The sequence below is a fragment of the Echiichthys vipera genome (assembly GCF_963691815.1).
Source record: "Echiichthys vipera genome assembly, chromosome: 14".
NCBI classification, from domain to species: Eukaryota; Metazoa; Chordata; class Actinopteri; order Perciformes; family Trachinidae; genus Echiichthys; species Echiichthys vipera.
Window position 1 is genome coordinate 15,556,521 of NC_139839.1, and position 25,627 is coordinate 15,582,147.

Consider the following 25,627-nt stretch of genomic DNA (forward strand, 5'->3'; position numbering starts at 1 on the left):
ATCATAGAGCTATACAAGGGGGATTTTCATATATCCCGCATACTATTAGGTGCCAATGGATCTGCGTAATTTGGCTTCTCTGTGAGAAACCATCTGCATAGTAAATGAAGAGTGATTCAGGCCAGATCACTCTGTCGAGGCAGTACTGCATTTGTAATGAAGCACTCATGGCATTGGCATCCTTATGAGACAGACTATTCATTAATAATCACTATACTGTACTGTAGGAAAATGCATAGTAAATATCAAAATATAAATACATATATACGGTATATAGTCCTTTTGTTGTCACCTAGACGTCTTTGTGAACATGGAGGTTTATTTTGAGTTCCAAGCTCTCAGCTCTTACTTGAATAGGTATGACATTATTCAGTATGTACAGTAGATGCTCTTACTACAATTGCAAATGGAATTATTATTGTTTGGGAGGCCTGAGCATTAAGGGCCGATCATGAATTTTCTTTGTAGCTCTTATTTTTTCATCCATGGAAGCACTTTCCAGCAACTACACAGCTAAGATAATAAATAAAATAATGGTCAAAGAGTGTTAAAAGCTTTGCAGCAGCATTTTGAAATCACTTATTCAGCCCATCCACTATCATCCATCTCAGAAAATCTTACCCTTCTCACAGCTGGGACCTAGGTAGCCAGTACCATTGCAGTCACAAATGTGCCGGTTCCAGCCTTCTCTGCAGTGTCCACCGTTGGCACATGTGTCTCTTGCGCACCTGACATGAGTCTCTCTGGTGCAGAAGCTGCTGACACCTGTGGCGCTCTGCACCTCCGCCAGCCTCCACAGGTTACGGCTTTGTCCGTCAATGAAGAGGTCCCTCACACAGCCCACGTAGCCAAGGCTGAGGGAGGCAGTCCATACCTCAGGGGGGAGCATGAGGGCTTGGCGATCATCGGGTAAACCTCCAAGATACATGTCCCCGTCTAGGTCAAGGATCTCACTGCCTTCATTAGCAGAGAAGGGGACGCTCTGGCTGTTGACGGAGATGAAACCTGTAGGGTGGGCAGTGAGTCAATTGGTACTTAAACAATGTTTGTTGCAGTAAATGAAGACAGGTGTGTGTGGGCTGAGCTAAGTGAAAAGTGAGAACAAACTGGGAGATTGAGGAAGTGGACATTAATCTTTGCTTGTTTTAAAGAGTGTGGATTCAGAAACTGCACTGCCACAACTTGGGAGTTGATTTTGTGTACAAAAGCAGGAGCTAAAAGTAAAACTTGCACTGGAAAAGTGAAGAATTGAAATGACAAATATAGTTGAGAAGGAAGGAAATGCATTTATAGCGATGTGTAGGAAGGAAGGAGGAAGAAGGAATGTGGATTTTGGCTTCTACTGAGAAGGCAGAGATTTGGACTGTATTAACAAGGCCCAATTTGAGGTGGGTAACTGTATAATTGGCCACTTGTGAAATAGGTCAACACAGATTTCAAAATGTCATACATAGATTATAGCAGATGAAAATACCATTGTAATTAAAACCTAATATGCATGCATGTTTCACCGCACTGAATAAAAAACAAGAGCGTGCCGATGTGACTGAATCCATTCTGACACATGGAGGTTTCACAGCTTGGAACCGTTTCTGCTCCACTGCTAAAACTGGAGATACACAGCAACAGAAGCAGACAGAAGGCTTCCCCTGCCACCACAAATACACAGAATTCTCTTACCGTTGCGCCCTCTCCTCTGGAAATCCACGTGGCACCACTCGCCATCATCAAGCCTCTTGTTACTAGCTTTCATCTTGATGCTCCCAGAGCCCATATCCATGACCAGGTAGAGGAAACCATCCAGCAGCTCAATGGCAAAAAAGTCGGCCCTGGGCTTCCTGTCGGGCTGCGTGCCCTGCAGACTGCCATGGCTGAACAGCAGCAGGCCGACGGGCTCTGTGGTGCGGAAGTCAAAAGATATGGCGCCAGTCTTCTTTGTGTTCCACCTAGGCAATGTCAAGTAGGCAGACGGCGTGTCAAAGGTGACCGGCTCCAGGGCTTCCACATCCTCGCAGCTGAATATCAGGTCACCATGGATACTGATCCTTGGATCTCGTTGTTCAGCCAGTCGCGATAGCTCCAGTCTAAATTCATTATTCTTGTAGACCACCTAATAAATGAGCGAGACGTTACGATGAGATGACAGGAGACAGTAATCCATGCAGCGCAAAGGTTGAATATAACTCATCAATAAATATTAGAATCGATATGACAGAGCAGCATTCACAAGGACATGCAGCAGTAAACTCAGTGCTCAAAATATCCTGATGATCATTTCCATCCAATATACTGGCACATTTAATGAAACGGATGTAGAGGCACTTGGTGCATCAATAAAAAAAATTAAAAAAAATATATCACACACTGGGAGATTATTCCCGATTCATGCTCTGGGTCCATGCAGAGATAGAAGGAAGCAGGTAGAACTGAACACATTATATTTTACATGTACTCAAATATACTTTTTAGACATTTAGCTGATTCACTTAGGAATGTACGGGTCTGACCGTATTTTTAGAGAGGAGGAATCACAGACATAGCACCTACAGTAAACAATGACAAACAATTCAATGTGTTTATGCTAAGTAAACTGAAAAAAATCATGTCCAAGGAGAGTTGGTGGGTGGCAGAGAGGTAAGCGCAATACCTTTACAAGCACAAAACACAATTCAGTATTGAAATAGGTAAATTTAGTAAATGAAAGAGAAATGTCTGGCTATTGATTTGAAAATTTAGATCAATCACAGGAAACAGAGAGAAATACAAAAACCTTTAATGACATATCTTACGATATATTCCTGTTTATACTGAAAGTGTATTTCAATAGAATACCTGTGCAGGCTTCTCTGTGTGGTTATTGTTTGGTTTTCTACTTAATCAATATGCAGAGCAGCAGACAGCAATCCTTGTCTCATTTCATATCAGTTGGAAGTCACCCCGAGCCCACTGATATCTTCCACATCACCCTGACACCAGTCACTGCCTGAGGTGACACACTACACTGCACAGAGGACTAACAGCAGAGCTGAGAGGCAATTTGAGCCAATATCACACTTCACACTGCCTCAGTGTGACTAATTAAGCAGTGAAATCAGATGGTTAGACTGACCATCGAGAAATTAGTGTAACAGGAAATTTCTGAATCGGAAGAAGAAGTCCCTAAAGACACTTAAACAAAGCTGGAACAGCATGTTAGCAGTTATACATGGACACCGTTTTCAACTAGTAACAGCGCATCTAACAGAAATGCATAGATGACTACAAAAATGCACAGTGTGACCTCTGCAGGGCTGTTACATAAACCAAAGGACAATACAGGAAGTGGAATCCTATTTCACCAATTCAGATGCCTGTTGTCTGTGACAAGGATTAAAGAGTATCCTAAAACACAAAAATAAAGCCCCTCTAGTGTCGACTGACAAAGCCCTCCATGTCTTTTATGCTCAAGTGGTGAAGAATAACAGCAGTCTGAAAATGAAGACCTTCTCTGGGCTAACAGCCGTGTGAGCACATTGTTCATAACCATACTGGGCACAATCTCTGAAACAGAGGGACCCAATGATGTAGTGTGGGTTATCCTGTGGGCTCACAGACTTTAAAGACAAATTCATTGCGCCCTGCCAGTGGTTGTAGACGTAACGTCCGCCTGAAAGTGGCCATTATTTTTCCTGTATCTGATGAACTTGATGGCCTCTACCCAGCAGCAGCCCTCCCATGTATTATCATGTATCATCTTGAGAGATTAGTCCTGAACCAAAGTCTGTATAATAAGACAGGTATCCCCTTAAAGGGACACTGTGAAGCATTATTAGTAATTTATTACCTAAAATCAAGGTCTTCATTCATAAATAAGTCCTCATCTGTGTACAATTACCTCTGCCAACAATCTGACCTATTCTCCTGAGCGAATTCATTTCTTATCTGTATTTACATAAGACGGGTAAGCTCTGTGGAGGCTTTCATGTCCTTCCAGTCTATAAAAAACTATGAACAGCCGAGAGGGACATAAAGCAATACATGTCACCAGTAAGGCTAAACGCGTTTTCGCTCAGAGCCAGCATGACTGTGGAAGACTGGAGCAGGAGCTCAGCGAGATGCGCTTGTCACTGCCCCGGCAAATTTGAAAGCCTGCACTGCACTTTTGTTCATAATGGAAGATCATACTTATAACACGCCACAGGAGAAGGAATCCTCATGGCCAAAAACGCCAAAAAGAGAATTAAAAAGTCAACATGACTAATGGAGTAAAAATATTTCCAAAAGGATGCTGAAGTTGCCCGCTGTCGTCTCGACAGGTAAGTCAATGTTACTGTCCCGAAAGATAAAAGATATATGCTCTCCTTATACAATAAATATTTAAATCTTTTCTTTCCTATGTGGATTAAGACAAATGAATGTATGTTTGAATTGTTTCCATCAACCCGAGATTTGTTCCTCTACGCCATGACCAAACTGGCTGACCCCTTTCTAAACCTGCCCCCTGAATTTCCAGTAAGAGCTGAGCCCATTTGATCAGGCCTGCCTCTGCCACTGCTTGCTGTCATTAGTGAGACAATCAGGGTACGTCATCCCATCTTCATGACTTTTTATCCCGTCATACTCTCCCTGCATGCCTACAGTACATCCGTGTGACTAGACGCACAGCAGCGGGTCTTAACACCACCACCAGCCTCGCCACCCACAGAGCGGGGGTTGCAGCATTGGCAGGGAGCTGGGACAATAACCTGTCCATAAATAACATCTAATTTTCATTTCAGTGCATTCACACTGCAGAGTAGTTATGTAAACACTCATAAAATTCCTACAGTCCTTCGCTTAAGTGCTTTAAATGTTGATGCCATGTACTTCATTAATACTACAACACATGCATGCACATTCATTGAGTTTAATGGACAACATTACATGTTGTTGTTACATATATGTAGAGTGCATGGACTATTAACTCCAAAATGAAAAGTATTAAGTGACATGAAGTTCAGTCTGTTTTGAGGCTAAACTTCAAAATAACGGTTCTTTGAGCACAATGCTAACATCAGCATGCTGACATGCTCCCAATGGCAATGCTAACCATATGATGTATAGAAGGTACAGTAATATTTGCCAGATTCACTATCTTAAGCCTCTTGCATACATGCATTTGAAACCTGAAACCCATTACTTGCTGTATATGAAAATGCCAATGTCTGAATCAGTTGGATCGGATATCAAACAGACTTTACACTGCATGGTCCAGAGTATTAAGCCCATGTATTCTCCAACTGAGCCCATGTGTGAGAATTCACAAGGAGCGAGGGGACGTTTTGATTTGTTTTCTATAGTATTATGCGGCTCACGTGACGACAAAGAATGATTTACACAAAATGTCTGACTGGACAGAAACCAAACATATTCAACAAAGGGCAAGATACTTATTTGTTTATGACCAAATCATGACTGTTTAAGGGCCCGTGGCGCATTTGTTTTTAGTACTAAACACAAAGTATAGCTAAACTGATGGGATTATCATTCGTTTTGCAGGTATCTGGAATACATGAACCATCAAAGAGATGAAAAGTCAGGGGATAACTAAAGTCATTAGAATTTATCCTCTAGGATTCTTGGCTAATTGTTGCAAATTTGACAACAATAGTTGATCAACCTCATGATGCCTCTAGTACAAACATCAGGGGATCAATCTATCTGATTCATCCTTTGAGGAACCATGACAGTCTGCCTAAATCCCATGGCATTCCATACAATAGTTGCCAACATATTTCAGTAGTGACCAAAGTGGTGGACAGCAGACCGACCAAATGACATTGCCATCCCTAGAGCCCAGCGCAGCTAAAACTCTTAAATATAAAATAATTTGTCAGTAGCTTCTCTATTTATTTGTCAAGACTGAACTTTAAAAGAGATTACTTGTTGTGGCCGCAAGTAGAGTCGGCTGAAGATTCCAGTTTTCCACCATGAATGCTTTCTGAGACTGCACAAACTGGATGTTTTGTAGTTAGGACTTGGCAAGTAAAAGTCCTTTTTCGTTTGGGTTCCAATAAGAGAATCTGACACTGAAAAATAAATATTTTCAAGAAAGTGTGGAGCACTGAAGTCGCCAATAATATTCAAATAAGTCATCCATCTACTTTGAAAAAGACTATATGACAGTCTTTATAATCTGCCAAACTCCAACTGTCACACATACTCTGAAGAAGCTGCTGCTTGTTATACTTTGCTTCAACTTGGTGCTGCTGTTACTAGCTTAGTCAGGCAATTTCTGCTCTTTTTGCCTTGGCTTGTGCATTTTGTGTATCCTCCAAGTGACGTGTATGTTCTGTCCTTGGTGCATTCTACTCCCTGCTGAATATCATGTAGCTGGATTTAATGGGGATCAAGAGCTGAGCCTAATAACAGTTTAGAAGAATTTATGGAATAAATGGTCTTATATCCTTTGACGCAAGTGTCTCTGCCAGAAGAAAACTCATTTGTTTGAGTTAGCTATTGACCCGAAAAAATGTATACACACCAATCTGCCACTCTGACATAAATACCACTTTCCACTCCACTATTTTTTAAACTACTGTCTGCTTTTGTCTAGCCATGTCTCCTCCTAATAGGTCCTTGGTAAGGGACATTTCTCTCACTTTAAATCCACATAACATGTCATTTAATTACCATGAGATTGCTCACTTCATTAACCATTTGTCAGCCCAGGCTGAAACTGGGCATTAATCCATTGTTTACTACTATGTCTGTATTCATTCTAATGCTGAGTACATGATCTTAACTTGCTTGCTCAAGAGAACCAATGTGACAGGTATACACCAGAGTTAAAAAGCTTACAAAATGAAGAAATAGTGAGGAAAAAGTTCAGCCTGCGTTTTAATAAACACGATACGTTTGTTCTATATATTAGTGCTATACGCTCTAAAAGGGATTCCCACAGGAATCTATAAACACATAGTCTCTGCACAGAGCATATGCAGCTGGACGTTTCTCCTTCAAACACCCTACACAACAGGAGAATCAATATGAAAGTGAGGAGGGGTTTTCTATATGCAGAACATGCTCTGCTTATAGGAAGTGGTAGTGCTATATAAGGAGGGCAGGATAGTATTTCCAGTCCTCTCCCCGGACTGAGGTCAAGCAGTACTCACATCTTTCAGACAGCCCAGGAAGTTGTTGCTGACCGGGGAGCCTGGCAGGTCGGCTGTGTTTAGGCTGCCCCCTATGTAGAAGAGATCATCGGAGCCCAGCATGGTGTAGTCCTCCTGGGTGTAGCCAGTGGTGGTGAGAATCCCATCCACCAAGATCGTCACCTAGAGGAGCCATTTTGGGAGGATGGTATGAGGTGAATAAACAAAGAAAACATAGAGAGATTTTTTATACACAGACAGAAAGAACTGTCATAATTATTTCATGCCTCATTTCTTGATTCTAGTTGAGCATGTTGAATCTTGAAGGCAATTACAAGAACAGCTTTGAAGGGTTCACTAATCTCAGCTGATCCCTGATTCTGATATATTAGCAGGATATAGAGTCAATATACCATAAATATTCCTTCCACTGATATTTTGGCTCAAAAGCAATATGAATGCAGCATAGTCAATTAATATGAGATTAAAGATATTAAGGTGGAAGGCTAAATTGCTTGTGCATTGGCAGCAACCAATTCCCATATCGTGTTATCAGTCAGTACACAGAGACAAAGGAAATGAATTACTGAATAGGGCTGTATGAGAAGAAATAATATGCTTGTTGCCATGACAATAAGCCTACAGTTAACATGAATCCCTGCACAAACGTAACAGCTCCCACGTTGAGGTAATAAGTGATATAGATAAAAATAAAAATCTTGAAAAAAATCAGCTTTTAGGAAAATCCACTGTTACCAGATATTTCCAAATTGTACGTCCTGTAGTACATAAGCTTTGACTGAAAAATGAGAGCTCCAAAGACACAGGGAACATGCATGTTCAAAATGTTAACTAATTGCTCGGATGCTTCAATGCAGAGCTCGACTGGAAATATGTCACACATAAAATCTTTTGTTCAAATCAGGCAAGTCATTTTGTAAAATATCAGACACCAATTAATTTATAAGGGACAGGACACTGCTCTCTCAGTTGCCAAATAAACAGACCCTGCACCTTCATTACACAATTAAGTTGTCTGATATTTAACGTGTTTAATGACCGGTTTTCATTTTCATTTTGATTGAGACATTTCATAGAGAAATATGAGAATTTAAGCAATACAAAATGTTTAAGCAACAATAAGCATTGCAGATAATAATGGGATTGTTTCTATACAGGATGATAGAGATGAAAGAGACACTAAGCTTCATTTCTGGACGGCGTGTATGAATTAAAACTACACCACCCCCACCGGCCTCATTCAGAACATATCCATAATAATCACCCTGCCAGGTCCCAGTAAACAAAAAACAAAACAAATGATTCAACGGCCCCATTTCTAAAAAAAAATACTTAACCTTCAAAGTGATCATCAGTAACTCAACCCATGTTACCTTGAATTCATGAAGAAAAGCATAATCGCATTTCTCCATGGTAAACAAAGAATACAAAGACCGAGACAATTATTAATGAATTAAAGTAATAGGTGACTGCGTCATACAATTAATTGCTCTCTGTTTACCATGTTGGAACAACACATTTTTGCAACACAGGGTGAGTAATTGACATACACATGTTTATTTTGAGGGTGAGGTATTCCTTTAAAATGTATCCCAGGAACTTGACTTTGAAATCTGTGGTGTCTATTCAGGTAAAATCCTTGGTCCGTTGAAAGCAAGAGGATAAGAGACAAAAGAATGACCTGACAGGGTATGTTCAGGTGTCAGGTCTATAAAACAAGGTTCTGCCTCACTGTTCATCGGTACTGGCAGGTATTGATTCCTGTCTATCTGGTGGTGAAGCCCTCAGTATCTTTGGCTTGGACATTGAACAATGGCAGGGCTCGACTGTGGGTTGATGATACTGCGCATCAAGGAACTTCAGAAAACCAAAGGGCTTTCATGCATGGAAACGGAATTGATGCTGCCTTCTCTTTCACTTCACAACGTCTAGAGAAGCATGACCGTTTTATAAAAATAAGTATCACACCGTATCTTGACATCACGGAAAAGTTACTATACTAGCATATCAAAATCAGAGGTGATTAGAATTGCAGAACTAGTCAAAACATAATTAATTAGAAGCACACAGCAGGATTATATTCACACTTTGAGATTGACCTTTGTTCGCGAACAAAACGGTTCTTTCGAACAGCTCTTTTGAATGGCTCTTTGATATGAACAAAAAGAACAGTTGTACTTGAAAGCCGTTTTTTGAACCGTTGTGCCCAAATTTCACTGCCAGCTCTAGATTCGCAGCGCCGGGTTCATGCTTGCAAAAGTCCTAGGCAGCAGTTCCGCATTCTCCTGTGGCTGTAACAGTGATAACAGACAGCTGTTACACTGAAACACACCAAAAAAAGCTTTTATTGACACTGTTATTCAATATGTGCGAAAGGCAGGTGCGTGTGTACAATTCCTTATCAATTTTACATAAAAAGCTACCCCTTAAACCCGTTGAATGGCTCTCAGAAACGCACGGAGCCATGAGATCAGACTCCCATCAAAGAGCCCTAAGTCCCATCACTAACATCTTGAACGCAGTGCAGAAGATCTAAACATATATAGGCATATAGGTATATAGGCATATAAATGGGCACCCAAAACTAGTATCATCAATTCAGTATCTGACCAAATGTGAAATGTCACAAGTTGGAATTATGGTGTTGAATAATGGCCAAAAAAGTGTTTCTGCAGAACATTATGCTGCCACAGAGTAGGTGATATTTGACATTTTGGATATTACATGTCATTGCTTCATAATTGTATCCATTTAGTATGTAAAGTTTTTCATAAAAGTTCTTGAGTTATAACGACTGTATGTAAAGATGAACAGCACATCTCAGAACTTGCGCAGTAGTGATTGGGCAGTGGAGCCGTGGTATTGATGTCCCGCCCATTCCCAACCATTCAACCAAATCTGAGAAAAATGTATCTGATGTGATCGTTTTGTTTCGATTGTTTTGTTTGGCCTCCCATCAGCTAACATGAAGATGTTTGAACTATACTGCAGCAAGCCACCTTGGAGTGATAGAGATGTTTTTTCTTACGTTTTGGGGAGTTGTCAAGCTGTCCATCTATATATACAGTCTATGGTTAAGACCTTGAACTTTGATCACCAAAATCTTATCACGTCATCCTTGAGTACAAGTGAAAATTTGTGCCAAATTTAAAGAAGTCCTCTCAAGGTGTTCTGGAGATAATGTGTTCACAAGGATGGGACGGAGGGACAACCTGAAAACATAATGCCTCGGGTCACGGCCGTCGCCGGCACAAAGACATAAAAAGACAGATGGAGGGGGAGATAGTAATAGGAGGAATTCTAGGCTGAAAAGCACCACTGGATCTAATAAATTGTTTCCACCAGCGCTCTCTTGGGAGTTACAGTTCCCCTATCTACATGTCAGTGGGGTAACTTATCTGAAGGGAAAGCAATTTACACAGGGATCAAATGCATGGCTGAAAGCATAAGTGACGTTCAAAGCATTGGATTGCCACTCTTCTTGAAGCTGGTGTAAGGAAATAGATGTAGAGGAGCATGCAACTTTATATGCAGCTTAATGTGGCAGATTCAGAATATACCGGAGATGATGAGAGAGTTAGATACAGAATGACTCCTACTTTAATAATAATAATAGTACATTGGATTTATATAGCACTTTTAAGGGACTAGTAAAGAAATCCAACATTTCAATATATTGTGCATGCAAAGCTCATTGAATCATATACTGTATACTTATGGTTCAGGTAAATTTCCTAAGTGGTCCCTTTTTTGCAACAGAGGACCCCCTTTGCTTTCAGAAGTCAATTTCCCCAAGGGTTCAATATTGCGCTAGAAATGATTCACAGGAATCTTTTTGAACTCAGCGGTGCGACCTGTCTCCTGTAGATTTTTAAATGCACTTCTAAGGTAGGAATATTACATTGCACCTCAGCTGAAAGGAGCCCTGCTTCAGTTGATACAATTTGTGTGACTCAATATATTGTGCACACTCCCCAGAATATACTCCGCCCAGGCTAGTTTGTAACATTTTCAAGAAGTGAAATTAGAGACCAGAATGTCTGCAGTCAAAGGAGACAGCCAGCAGGGTAATAATTAATGTAACACAGCCACATCCTGGCAGTCTATAAATTAGTTTGAGAATTCAGAACTGTGCTTTGTTCAGTGGACGACTTTAATGAATATGAAACCTTAGGGTTGAGTTATTGGCTGGAGTACAGTACAGTAGGTACAGCAGAACAATATCGGACGGACACAATTACTGTATTCATTATACAAAACCTCTGTTCTTTCTTGCATGACCTCTGATACTGCTGCAAAGCTGCATTTGGCTTTTAGTTTCTAATCTAAAAGTCTAAAAATCCGTATGAAAATTATTGTTCTGTAAAGATAGTGAAAAAGATTTCATCCCTGCTGCAGGATACATGAATATGAGGGATATTTCTTCATGAGTTGAGTCTTTCAATGAGGTAAAAAGACCTTTACAGCAGTCTTGTGGGTGCAAAAAAAACTGAACCCGCTTGATTATCAAAGGACTTCCCACCAAAGCAATCTATTTCACGAGAAAAAGGGCAATGACTTAATATAAGCTTGTAATATCAGAACATGGAAAATGGAAGATAGGGAGTCCAGCAGAGCAGAAATATTAAAACTTCAACAGAAGCCAACAGTCTATGTTGTAGTGTTTACACTGATAATGGCCTATAGTACTTAAACCCTGTTCGCATGGGACTTGTATTACCAGGACCTCATAAGATACTGATCCAAATGTTAAGATAAGTATGCTTTCATCAAGTGTATTTGAAAGATAAAAGCAACGTGCATGCAATTCACAGGCAGTGGTTGCATACACACCTGGCGGAGGTTGCGTGTCACTCGAACATTATGCCAGACGTTGTCGTTGAACTTCCCTTTGGCGGGTTCCACCAGGGCCTCAAAAGCACCAGAGCCCAGGTTGATGACCAGCCACAGAGCTCCGTTCCTCAGGGACAGGTTGACATAGTCAGCTGACCTCCCCGTGTGAAGCAGCAGGCCGTTCCTCTGCAGGGTACGGAAGGACAGCGTAATCTCATCCAAACTGCTCTGAATTGGAGTCTGGGACAGGTTGTAGCTGAAGAACTCATTGCCTTTGAAGGTGGCCACAGACTCCTCCTGCCCTAAGAGTGGAGGAGAAACATCTTAGAGCATTGTTTCAGTCATCCGGGTCAAGTTTGATTTGTCTACTTTACTTAAGTGACATGTTGAGATAGGTAAGGCTTTAGTGAGCAAAACAAGACTAAAAAGAGTGGAAAATACACAGTAAAGTTATATTTGAAAATATTTGGGACCACCAAAACTAACTAGCACAGACCATGTACGTATTTGTGGAGCTATTCACTATGCTACCAAATCACTCTTTATCCTGATGGATGATTGCTCTGTCAATGGGAGACCACATAATTCTATGTGAAAAGAGCAAGTCCATATTATTATATTATTTTCTTATTGTCAACAAATCCCACAAAAGACCAACACCAACAATACAAATTATCATACTGTCTGTTTATTCCTTTAATGAAACACACAAATGAATCACAGTGTTACACTGGGTGACATGTTACTTGAATACAGAGAACACGGGCACTGTAGTTTACTGTGAGTCCAGATCAAAAACACTTTCCTAGTGCTGTGAATAATAATTAAAAAAAGCAAAGAGAAAATATATATTCAGGACCTGTTCTTAAAGATTGATATCTTCAGTAGGCAAATATGGACCATAAACAGGGTAGGGAAGTTGTAAAGCCTTGAAAGATGGACTAACACATTATTGGCTTTGTTGTAGTCATAAGAATATGAATTCTACAGTGACATTTTAAAATACCAATATAAGTCCGTCAGGCTTGGCTAAATCTCTAATTCACAACCGTAGTTGAAATAACTTCCAGTGACCATGTTAAATGTACAGGTAAATCTGATGACTCAAACTTTTTCCCAGACAACCCCAATAAAGGTTTCAGGCTTAACCAGAGCAGAAGGAAGATTTTTGTCATCTTCATCATTTCATGGAATTCCACGTACAGTTCCCAGCGAGCAACATAACTTTTCCAAAGCTGCACTAAGGACCTTATATCAACGTGCCAAACATCTTGACACATTCTACAGAAATTATTATTGATATTCCAGAATGGTCAACTATGATTCTACTAATGATTGAACCATAAAAAGAAAAAAGCTTTATGATTGGTTTTGGGGTTTGACAGTTACCAATTTGCCAACATAGTTATCATTGAACCAATTTGTTCAATACAAAATACAAGATTTTGCATTAAAGATAAAAAAATATATTGAAGATAGACAGACAGGTACTGTATAGAATAATAACCAGAAAGCAATATGAAAAACTTATTCTGGAGCAAGTTTTATATCTTGAGGCCATGAAGTCAAGCAACAATCTGAGTGGAGAAAGCAGCAGACTCTTGAAATCGGAACTCGACACCATGGTGGCCAAAGGTCAGACAGCTCTGCGTCCAATGCTGTGCTATGATTTTGCAGACTAAGCCCTGTGGGATATGTCTCGACCCTATTGTACACTGAACAATCAAACGTCTCTAGGGCCTTGCAAACACATCTTGACAACCAATTTTAATCTTAACAATAATGAAATCTGCAGTAGACGCCAGAAATCAATGTGTTACATCGAACCACAGGGTGAATGTTAACTATTGTATAACACAGTTCTTGAACTCTGACTAAAGCTGTTTTCCATACGGGGAGGGTTGGTCTTCAGGCCTTTCTGCCAAAAAGGGTTTATTTGAGCCAACACCACTATCTTTCTTAAACTTAACCACATAGTACTGTTGCCTAAACCTAAGGGGTTTCGGACAGAAAGCCCTGAAGGCTAACTTCTCCCAGCTGTGCATCTTTTTTTTCGCCAGTATAGACACCCCTTTCTCTGCTTGTTTGTTAGATACAGGCACGAAGCTACTGAACAAGCTGTTTCAAGCTAGAAGGATAAGCTGTCCCTTAAGCCTGTGTTTGTTTGTACAATAAATGTCGGCTTCTGAACTCCAGGGCCAATTTAAGCCAACAGGATCAGTGGTCCCATTAGTCTCTATTGTCTGAGCAGTGTACTCAACTACTGCGCAGACAGCAACTTTCTAAGCTATTGTTGTTGAGCCTAAATGTAAAGTTCGGCATTTGTCTGATGTTATAGGTGAAGCCTAAGAGCAAGTGCAAAGTCAGCGCAGTAAACACTGAAGGCAACATAAAATGATTGAGAAAAAATGATCATGGTACACCGAAAGCCTTGTGGCCCAATTGAGCAAAGTACTTGCAGTGGCTGTGTAGTTAATAATACCGTAGGGACAGATATAATTGAATCTAATATCTATGAAAGGCTTCTCATTCAGTCCATATAACAAGAGGATTTGCATCACATCCTGTGCAAACATCTTTCTGTCATTCCCAGCTTTCTACATGAAGACGTCACTAGCAGACGTGCGGAAGTGTGTGGGTGGTTAGAGAGGCAGCGGGCCATATCTCTGATTTCCTGCTTACCTAAGAGGTGGCCCATTGTCTGCAGTGACAATGTTGTGAAAAAGGCAATACTGGCTGTGTTTGCGCTGACACCAGATAGACTCGGGCTCTAACTCAGAGGAAATGCCATCAGACACACAGGCTGCAGTCGCTACACCAGCTAAGAGATGCTGCTGGAGCAGTTTAGCACTTTATACATGTTGAAGTTGACTGGAGGCAGAGTCGTGAACCATCTACATTGGCTGCTATAAGACAGCGAACTATCCCCCTATGCAAATGCGTATCCATATGGACAGAAAAAGAAGGCTCAGCAGAATATACTGGCAGATCCAACATGTCTCCCACTCTTTTCTCATTCTCACATCTTGCTGCTTTGCGCCTTTCTTTCTTACTATAAATCATACAATCTCCTATCTACTTGCACACCAACCCTCTAGATTCGGGAAACTAATAATGCTGAGTCCTTGGGGTGCTGCTCATGGCCAATCCAATGAAGTATGCAGCATCAACATATAAAGGGAGCTACAGCATCCTGGACGCCAGTTTAACATTTTCACAACTTTTAAAATAGCTAATAGCAGCCGGTGTTGCCTCCATGCCCATGTCCAAAAAGGATTATCTGCCAAGAGCTATACATTAGCTGTTAACTATCACAGCATGATACACATCAAACACAGAGGAAGAGAGTCTTGCCATCAGGTAGGAAGAAATGATCTGCCTCTACCTCCTACTAACCCACCTGTTCCAGTCTCTGTTGCAATTACACCATGCTGCAGTGGCTCCGACATGTGGATTGCTCATTAATATTAAGTTTTACAGCTGATTAATTTCAAAGTGGTCCAAAAGTCCCAGGGGCGCAGATGGCAGTGTCTGACTCCGTCCCCTGCTCAGGGGCGGAGGACTCAGTTGCAGGCTGGTTGCACCAACAACATAAGTCAGGCAGTGCGGACATGTGGATATTGGGGCACCAGTTTACTGTTAGCCTGGAGGCAGGGATGCACATTAGGACTCTAGGTCGTCAGTGAGCTACACCTGTACCTGAATAATCTCCCCATTTACAGTGCAGCTGTGTGTGTGTGTGTGTGTGTGTGTGTGGACGTTACCAAAGCATTCTGGGATTGAAGCTCACGCACAGGCAGCCGCTCATGAATTTTCCTGATGTCTACGAAAAAGCTTTTAAATCATTTATATATTATAACGGGACAACTGTGGTTATATTTGATTTGAAATTATGTTGCCAAATAGATTCAGATCAAATTAGACTACTCCCCTGAGTGTCCCCTCAGGCTAAAGCTGGAACATTGTCGAAGTTAATAGCAAATGTTTGTCATAACATGAAATGGCTAAGACTCTGATGCCTCGTGTATATCCCATAAAGTCAGATATACATTACTATGGAAGTAATTGTTGCTATGCTATGCCTTTGTGTTGCTTAGGGGCCTATTTATATTAATCCTTCTTCAACAATCTATTACCGAGTTCTTCTTATTGATGCATGAAATGGAGCAATTACATTTAGGCCTAATTTCATGACGGATCACATTGTGGTCAGCCTTTGGGACTGTGTCACTTACTCAATATTTAATATAGCAGCATTATTCTAATACAGCAGACAATCATTGTTGAGGCAATAGCAGCATACAGTATATCTGCATTATTCTGTCGGCGTAGCATCAATTAAAGTAGAAGTTTAAAGTGAACATTATCTTTTGCCCTTGTAAAGACTGATTACTACTTCTGTACATGAACAAGTTTGTCCTAAAGCAAGTAACCAAATAATCCAGACCTTAATCTATAATGTCACAGTCTCGTATGGCCTCAAGCTGCACCATTTATAGTGGGTAAAAAACTGGTGTAATCATACTGTGAAGTATTCGCTGGAGCCTTTTCATCTACTGTAAATGACCTCAATATTAGTGTTATCAGTTCTACACCAGAAAATGTATATGAGATCACCCAGGGTACTGCCACACACTCTTTTCTCATCTTTACCAATTTGCGTTCCATGGGAGTGGGAACAATGTTATTCATACAAAGCTATTAAAGTTGACATCCACATATTTAAAATGACATCTTAGAATAACTGTATATGGATAGTTTTCAGCATTTATTGGGTCAAAAACAGAATCTCATTATGAATGAATATAGTTTCTATGAAACTGCAAGTCAACAACAGAGGAGAATATAGAAAACACAAAGCATAAGTACAGCAGCTTTCATATAGGTCAGTGCCACCCACACTATTCAGTACCCTGTTTCTCTAATGTCCAAGGGGTATACCTATTATTGCATTTCATTTTATCTGCTGCACTCATTGTAATGCAAAACTCGAGCAAGAAACAAAAAGCGATTCACGATCAAAACCCAACTCTATATACACAATCCAGGATGGAAAAGGAGAAGGGGAAATAAATGTATTTTTCTGCTTGCCCCTTACTCAAAACATAAGCAATAAAAATAGATGGTCTGTCAATTACAGTTACTTAACAACCCATACAACCAATAAATCAAGAGCCATACACAATAATTCACAATCAACTAAGGATTACTTGACAACTTCATGTGGGCCTCCTCTCAGACAAAGCTTGGAAAAAGGCATCCCTTGACCCCCCCGTTATTTTACTTGCTTGGTTTTGCTCAATTCCTGGATGCCTATGGGATCATTGTTGGTAATTTGATCCCATGGACACCAATAATTGAGCTGAGATAGCCTAATATTGCTGTTAGACTATACCAAATGAATAAAAAAGCTATGTCCTAAGGCATTTATTAGTTTTTGACTCTGGTAAAGTGGGAACACAGTAAAATCCCCCCCAAACTACTGTATCTCTGAGCTATGTTCTGTGTGATCTTCATTTGATAACTAATGTAATATTTTTTCACTTTCATTCACTGAGCCTCCCCTACTGTTTGGAGCCCTGCAGGGCCTCCTCCCACTTTAAAAAAAACCTCTGCTTCAAATCATTTTGTAGATTTTTCCACAGTTTGACACCAACCACTAGAACAAATATGCTTTACAGTAATCTGCACACGCTGCTCAAAATAAAATTCTCAGGACTAATTCTTACTGCTCTTTTCTGTACTATAAACAATGGCTTTGTGATGCTCATGTGTATGTTGCACCTAAAATAATAAATGAATGTTTTGCTTTAAACTGACTCCGCCAAAAGGATACATTCTGATAATACACATTGGCTCTGCATATCCATCTATGAGATAATTTATCAAATGGAAATATTCAAGTAAGTAGTACTTCAAAATTGTAAATAAGTAGATGTACTTAGTTAAAATACACCACTGGGTACTGTGAGGTAAAATGTTGGAAGCAAAACTAGCCTTGTGAGACCACCCTGATCTCATGAGCTCCATTGTATTTTAGTCGCAGATCAGTCTGGTAACCTGCGGCGTAGAAAATTTGGAGAAGGTTGCCAAAGCGACCAAACCAATCAGTGTTGGTTTTTAGGCATCTCAAAGTGTGACGCAACCAGAAGCGACTGTTCAGTGTAAACAACGGTTGCTTCCGTGGATGAGATGAGCGCAGCTATCAAGCAAGCCACTGGCTTTTCTGATCCAATCTGATACGATACCTGGGCTGAGCGTATCGGCCAATACCCGATACCGATCCAATACTACTGTTGAATGAACCGTGTGAGTGAAGGCATAAGGCTTGACATAAACATTTAGCCTTGTTAAAAAAAGGTAACAAATGAACACAGATATAAATGTACTTAATATTATTTATTAACAAATAACAAAGTGTAAGTTAGCAGCAAAAATAAATAAATAAAACTTCCATGTAAAGTGCACTGCAAACAGATATTTTAAAATGTAATATAAAATATAGCAGCTGCCTGAAACCCAACAAAACAATGGCTCAATGCATTTTCAGTGTAGGATAGTAATAAAAAAGAAAGGACTGGATCTGAACACTGGATTGGCCTCATTCGTCCGATATCTGGTCCAGCTAATTAGTCAATAATAGAGCCGATATCCGATCCGTGCATCTCTAATCAGATCAACAAAGCGTATGACGTATTAACAGAGTGTCGAGGCAAAGTAAACAACATGTCGGTAAAGGATATTTTCCGTTTGTGTAACGTGAATTCACGGATAAAAGGACAATATCAGGTGCCCAGCCCATATTCCAGCAGAAGGATCTTAGAGAAAAAAGCATTAGCGAGCGGCTTGCTCGATAGCTGCGCTCATCTCATCCGCAGAAGCAACCGTTGTTTACATTGAACAGTCGCTTCTTGTTGCATCACACTTCGAGCCGCTTCAAAACCAACGCTGATTGGTTTTCAAAATGTTCTCTGCAGCAGGTTACCAGACTGATGTGTGAGTAAAATACAATGGAGCTTGTGAGATCAGGACGGTCTCACGAGGCCAGTTCTGCTTCCAGAATTTTACCTCACAGTACCCAGTGGTGTAGTGTAACTAAGTACATCTACTTATTTACAATTTTGAGGTACTTGTAGTTTAATTGAATATTTCCATTTTATGCTGCTGCATTCTTCTACTTTACAACAATAGAGGGAAATATTGTACTTTTAATGGCACTATATTTGTTTGACAAATAAAGTTGGTAGTTACTTTATATATTCACATTATTAATACAAAATGTAATTTTACAGCTACCTAGCATTAATTATAACTGCTCCCACATTTACCAGCTGCAACATTAGTGATGCTAAAACATTAATACATCGATAATCGAAATATATATTATTCTTAAATAGGCTATTCTGCAAATTTTTATGCTTATGCTTATACTTGTGTACTTTGAGTGCAGACTTTTGCTTAACAGATTATTTTTACACTGTAGTACTGCTATTTTTATTTAAGTAAAATATCTGAATAAAACATTACCACTGGCAGTACCATAGCTTTAGTATAATTCAGTCTTCCAATATTTTAATCAAAAACCATCTGAAAATATCTCATCTATCGTTTGGGAAAACTATTTTTCTTGAATCTGTGCTTACATGAATAAGCAACACATTTCACTACTACTAAAATGTAGAAATCATTTGAAGCATTTGAACCTGACTTTGATGGCCGCACATTTGAGAAATCCATACTATCTTGTAACTTTATGAAATTCTGTATCTGCAAAAGAAACAACTTTAAAAAGCCCTCTACTAACACAGTAAATGTGCACACTTCTAATTATTTTTACTGGAAGACTCAATGAACCATTTCTTGCAGACCTGAAAGACATTTTGGATATGAAATACCTTTCTTCTTTTTTTTGTCACCTGTTCATTTCCTTTGATAACACCATGAAACCAAACCGAAAGGATGCTATGAGCATAAATGCATTACCTTGGCGAAAAACTGTAGAGGTCAAAGGTGATGTTCCAGTAGCTCAGTCAGTGGTCAGGACAAGGGTTTGACGGACACAGATTGAGTGAGTAGTGAGCATAACATGACAGGAAGCAAAAACGAATAGGCAAGTATATGAAAAAAGAGGAGAGGAAATATTAGTGCAGCACAGTTGACTAAAATGATTTCAGGGAAGGGAAATGTTGTGATCAGGTGGCTGGGAAGGAAAAGCAAACCAATAGACCCCATACCTTGGCGGTTTAACATCAGGTGCGCCAGACCTTGAGGGAAAGAACAGAAAAAAGGATACGAAAACAGGAAGTTCATAAAGAGGTTTGGGAGAACAAAAGCATTGTCACAATGTTGGACTGCAGTTTGTGACAGACATCCTGGGGTAGGTACGGATGTCAAAGTTCAAACTAAAATATAAAGGGGAAATCAAACTGAAAACAGACAGACATCTCAAGGGAGGAGAGGGAAGGCAAGGAGAGAAAAAAACATCTTGATTGGTGCAACCCTTAGGTAGTTGCTCACATAGATGCTTTTTTCTAAATGGAACACATACTGTATGTTTACTTGATGCAGACAGTGTTCGAGATGTATCAGATATACATAAATCCCGCATTATATGATAATGTAAAAAACATGTTACACTTGGTAACGCTAGTTTTATGATCTCTAACAGGGCCCTATAGGCTTAGATACTTGCACGTAAGTGGACTGCCAATCCATTTGCGCCTATCTAACATTCTAAATGGCCGCGTTTTATAAAATAGCAGAACTGACACCAGTCCTTCCCATCGCTTTTCACAGAGGATTTACCCTCTAATGGAGCTCATAGGTTTAGTTGGTGTAACACTGACATAACAACCATCATGTCAAAGGTCAGCCACTAATGATTTGCCACACAATTCTGAAAATAAATAGAGCTGAAACTTGAAGCTGCCTCACTTTGTCTGGCGTGCCACGCTAGGACAAAGCCTGACATCGGACTCGTGTCAGGCATTCTGCTTCTCCTTCTGCTGTCTATTTCGCAAGGGCTACGTTGCTGCGTCCGGGGGCTTAATGGCACCCAAGGTGACTGTGACTGATAGTAATCATACTCCAGCGCTCACACAGTGCTGGGGAAATAGGTTTGGCAATCTGAGACTAAAGCCTCAACGACTATTAACTGTCATAAAGCAGCTACCAAGACTACGCACAATGCATACCTTCATATTCTGTGAAGTAGAAGGCGGTGCTGTGGTTGCTGTACTGAAAACGGGCGCCATACTGCAACACCTGCAGGACTTAATGGTGTAACAGTCTGACAGACAGTGTACTCCAAACTACATAAGCATGGAGCATTCTGAGACTGCGGAAGAGTACAGCATTGTAATACTCATAATGGGAACAAAAAACAAACAAAATTAAAACTAACATAAATCTATGGACTGCAGTTTCAGATGACGGCGTATAAACGTCCAGCTGGTCAGCCTGCACACATTGCAGCGATTAAAGCCAAATTTGATTCAGTGTCTCACTCCTATGTCCTTTGCTAAGCTCAGACACAGACAAATATCTCAATATGGCAGCCAGAAATTATATGGCATACCTCACCTGCTCCTCTTGCCAAGAAGGAGATGGGGATGATACAACGCAATTGTTCTGCTGAGTGCATGAGTCCCACTGTGCCAGCCAACACAAACAGCTCTCATCAGTGCATCGGCACTCAGACTCATACAGCAAGTCACCTACACACAGTTGAAGTCCCAGCTCAGTCATTAGGTAAATTCTCACAAAGGAGCAGATCGAAACAAATCTCCTCCGCACGTTCTGCTGAACAAGGCTGTTCACGCTGCGGCTCCTGGTGTGGAATGGACGTGATTACCCCTGGGAGGGTCCTTTCCTGCCAACACGTAGGCTTTTGATACAGTGTGTCATTGCAAAGCCAGTGACTGAGTCTCTGCTTAAACAGGATTCAACCACAACCCAGTCCATGCAATAGACAAAGAGCTCCTGTGTGCACCCACCCCACTGTGGCTCTGCTCTACATGTCAAGCCGACGTATGTATAAACTAGGCGTAAACAGGGTTACATCCCCTTCCGTTCATCATCTCTCAGGTGATCTCATTCTCACCAGTCGTACTAAGAGCTGAGAGGACTTGAGCTCATCTTTTGCTGGTGTCTGTACCTTCTGCTATAAAAGAGAAAGCACATCGCTCTACAGAACCATGACATGGCAGTGGCAGCATGGGCCTAAAAGGGGAGCTTGTAAATCATGGGTGACAAAGACACACCCACAGCAGAGGGAATATCTGGTAATCTCTTTCCATGTAGGGAGGTGGAGGGGTAGGGCCCTATTATCCAACTAATAAGAAGAAGCAGTTACAAAGCCAGTGGCCATCGTTTTGTCAAGTGGGGAATGCCCAGTCCAGACCTTTACCGGTAATTCCTGTAAACTGACTCCACATATTTATCATTTTTTATTGAGCACTGGGGTGAGAAAACTGACCTGCATCCCTGACTGATGGAGTGATATGCTGGTGATCAAAACAGGCCCCCAAGTGCCTCAGCCAACAATGTCTTCTTTGACTATCTAGTTGGCATTCAAGGAGTAGAAGAAAAATGGATGAGGAGTGGTGCTGTTGCTGCCCATTGTATAGGGGGCAGCCACACACTGATTATGTTCAACTTCTAGGCTGAGCCTTACATCTAAATCTCAGTGTGTGGAAATGCAGAGATAACGGGCTAAACCTGTAGAGTCCCATTTAAGGGGAAAGCCTGTATGAAAATAAGCTGCCTCCCCTGCCAGTAATCTACCAGTTTTCTATTTTTAGATAAGAGGCAACCTTGACAGTTAAAGACGAGTTTCAGGCCAAACAAAAGTGTATAACCAGGCCTCGGAAGCTTTATATTAAATGTTTATTATTTATTTTATTTGTATTTTGCTTTCAGGATCCATTTGACTTGGTGTCCCTAAAGAGATACTTTTATTTATTTTACCCATTTTAATCCAGATCTGTGTCAAGGTAATGTGGGCGGTGTTTCGGTGTGGGGATTCTGCCACTTAGACAGGCCAAACAGCGTTCATCTGAACACAGTGCTTACATTGCTATGACATAGACCTGGATTAAAATGGGTAAAGTATCCCTTTAATATTTTTTTTGTAACAAATAAAAACAACCCACTGTTCTAGTCAAGGCTGTTTATAATCTGTAATTGGCCGATTCACCATGTAGATGTGATGTTATTGATTATTTCATCATGATACTCCGTAGGGACTGAGAACAGTACTCGTTTGTTAGTAATGTGTTTGCTACACTGACAAATCCCTTTACTTTGCTATATCTTCTGACCTTGATTAATTTCATAATAAATTGACTCTATGTTTTCAAAGCTTCAAACATGTTGCGCTACATGTCACATGTCACTTTGAAACCTTGAGGATGGAGGTTTGAACCCAGACGTTTCTATTACATATGATTCAGTGTGGATTTAAAAAGTAAAAGTTAGCAAGGGGAAATTATGATGGATTAGTTTTTCTTATATATTTCAATATACTGTATTGCATGCATGTTTCCTTCCTTACTGTGTGTTGATCTTTAAACAAGCCTCCTTTGTCTTTTGTTTTGTTCACTGATTTTGTTTTACCTTTCACAAATTAAATATTTATTTTATAGTATAGTCACTAGAATAATCTGGCATTAGTATTACAAATTTGAGGGTGTGAAATCTTCCATGGATAAAATGTCAGTGGGGCTACTACAAAAGCAAAAATACACCTTGATAAAATTTTAATAATAGCTCTCGACTGTGTGAACTTTTGGAAACAGCCTACTTCTAACAAGACAAACACTGCTATCTAAGAAGCTTTAATTTAACTAGTTTTAAAAATAAACAAAAAAACAACAAATGCAGATGTTGAAGGACCTCTCTGTCATTATTGTGACATTAATTAGTGGCATCTGAGAAGAAAAAGCCATTGCATGAGGATTAGGATTTGCCAAATTTGTTTTCCTCGTAAAAAGTACAGTATTATGGAGCCTTTTGTGATCGGGGATTAGACCAAGGTCACTGCTGCTGAAAGATTCAAGCCCACCAGGACCAGCTTCGTCCCTTCTTAGATGATTTCTAACTTGCTTTGTCATCCCTATAGTTCTTACTGTGTCATCGCTGTGTTTTTACACATGTGAACAAAAAACAAAACCAAACAATGACAATGTCTTTGTATTTGACTCGTGTGTGTTTTGTAAGGTTTCCCTATATGTTCTTCTGTATCTGCCTTATGAGGTGAGGTTCTTATCTCTCTTTCACAGACCTGTTTTTTTGTTTTTTTTTGCACACAGAACATCAGAGGATCCTGCACCCTTTGGCATTAGAGCATGCCCCACCATGGTCTTAGTCCGAACAGATCAACGGGCGCCCACATGCTGCATTCTGTGGATGAACAACTCCGAAGACTCACCTGCTGATCCCAAGGTTTACTGCCTTAAAGCAGTTCCTCAAACAAATAAAGATAATTCCTGTGCCACTTAAAACCCACAGCCAAAACCAAATATAGCATATGAGTTACCATCTTTACCATCTCTGGGGAGAGGAGCTAATGCATGGATTCGTCTATTTCCGTCGCTGCAAGGACATCAAAGACTCGCTGCCGAATAACACATGGAGTTGTATGAAGGATAGAGAAAAAGGCATCTGGTGAGAGTGATTTTACTGTTGCCATTGTTGTTTTCATGCATTCTGCATTGGGGATTGTCTCCATGTCAAGCTTTAATCCAATAAACATTCTGATGTGCTCTCTTTGCAGCATGTCATTTAATAATGCCTGTCTTTTTTTGCTGCGAGCAGAGCAATGCCATTTTTGCTCTTATTAAGAATGATTAATGTTTTTTTCTTCGAATAGTGAAGAGATGAGACCTATTAACTATTACTGAAGCGTACAACCTTATACCAGGGTCACTTAGTCTTACTTATGTGCTGAACATACAGAATCTATACCAAAATATGCGTCATCGAATATTATGTATACTAATGTTTTTGAATTTTTGTGTGTTTTCATAAAAGCCGTTCTACACTCATGTCTTTCTACTTGCACTCTGCACTGAGACTATACATGAAGACAATAACATTTTGCAATGTTCGGTTTATTTTGCTTTCGCACGCCAAACTAAAGCGTCAGAAGCAGGATTTCGGAGAGCAGGTGTGCATGGGTCGGTGCATTTTGAGTCAGTAACAGTGATTTATAATGTGCAGGGGTTCAGTGCACATTGCTCTGGTCCCCTGAGCCTGTTGGCCGCCCTTTCACCAGAACCAGCACTCCTTACTGGGAAGATGGATGTCTCGCTCTGATGCAGACTAAATAAATCTCCCACCTCAGTTTCAATCTACATTTCTCGTTCAGTATTCATTAGAAACAAATCCTGTTTAAATTGTGGCCGGTTAAATGCAGCCGATAACAGAAATGTTTTATTTTCTGTCAAGGAGACTGAAGAACATATATATAAAAAAAACATTGTGCTAATTATATTACAATTCAATGAATGCCAATGCCTCAGTAATCAGCCATGTTATGCCAAAGGAATACCTTCATGTTGGAGTTTAATCCACATATTAACCTTAGAGCATAATGACCAAGTTAACCTTGACATGAACGTAGTTTAGATGAGGAAAATATATACTTCAGAGAGAGAAAA

The 25,627-nt window shown here is 40.2% G+C and overlaps 1 protein-coding gene across 1 annotated transcript in view; it reads right to left on the reverse strand.

The window, feature by feature from the left end:
- The window catches only part of LOC310956251 (neurexin-2-like), a gene marked incomplete at both ends in the record, with an annotated part of 97,466 nt that overhangs the window by 69,027 nt on the left and 2,812 nt on the right, over positions 1-25,627 (reverse strand). Inside the window, 6 exons of the mRNA XM_083926427.1 lie at positions 622-1,005; positions 1,681-2,110; positions 7,134-7,295; positions 11,967-12,268; positions 19,950-19,961; positions 20,201-20,230. Of these exons, the coding sequence (XP_083782553.1) occupies positions 622-1,005; positions 1,681-2,110; positions 7,134-7,295; positions 11,967-12,268; positions 19,950-19,961; positions 20,201-20,230 (1,320 nt within the window). The remainder of the gene's footprint in view (positions 1-621; positions 1,006-1,680; positions 2,111-7,133; positions 7,296-11,966; positions 12,269-19,949; positions 19,962-20,200; positions 20,231-25,627) is intronic.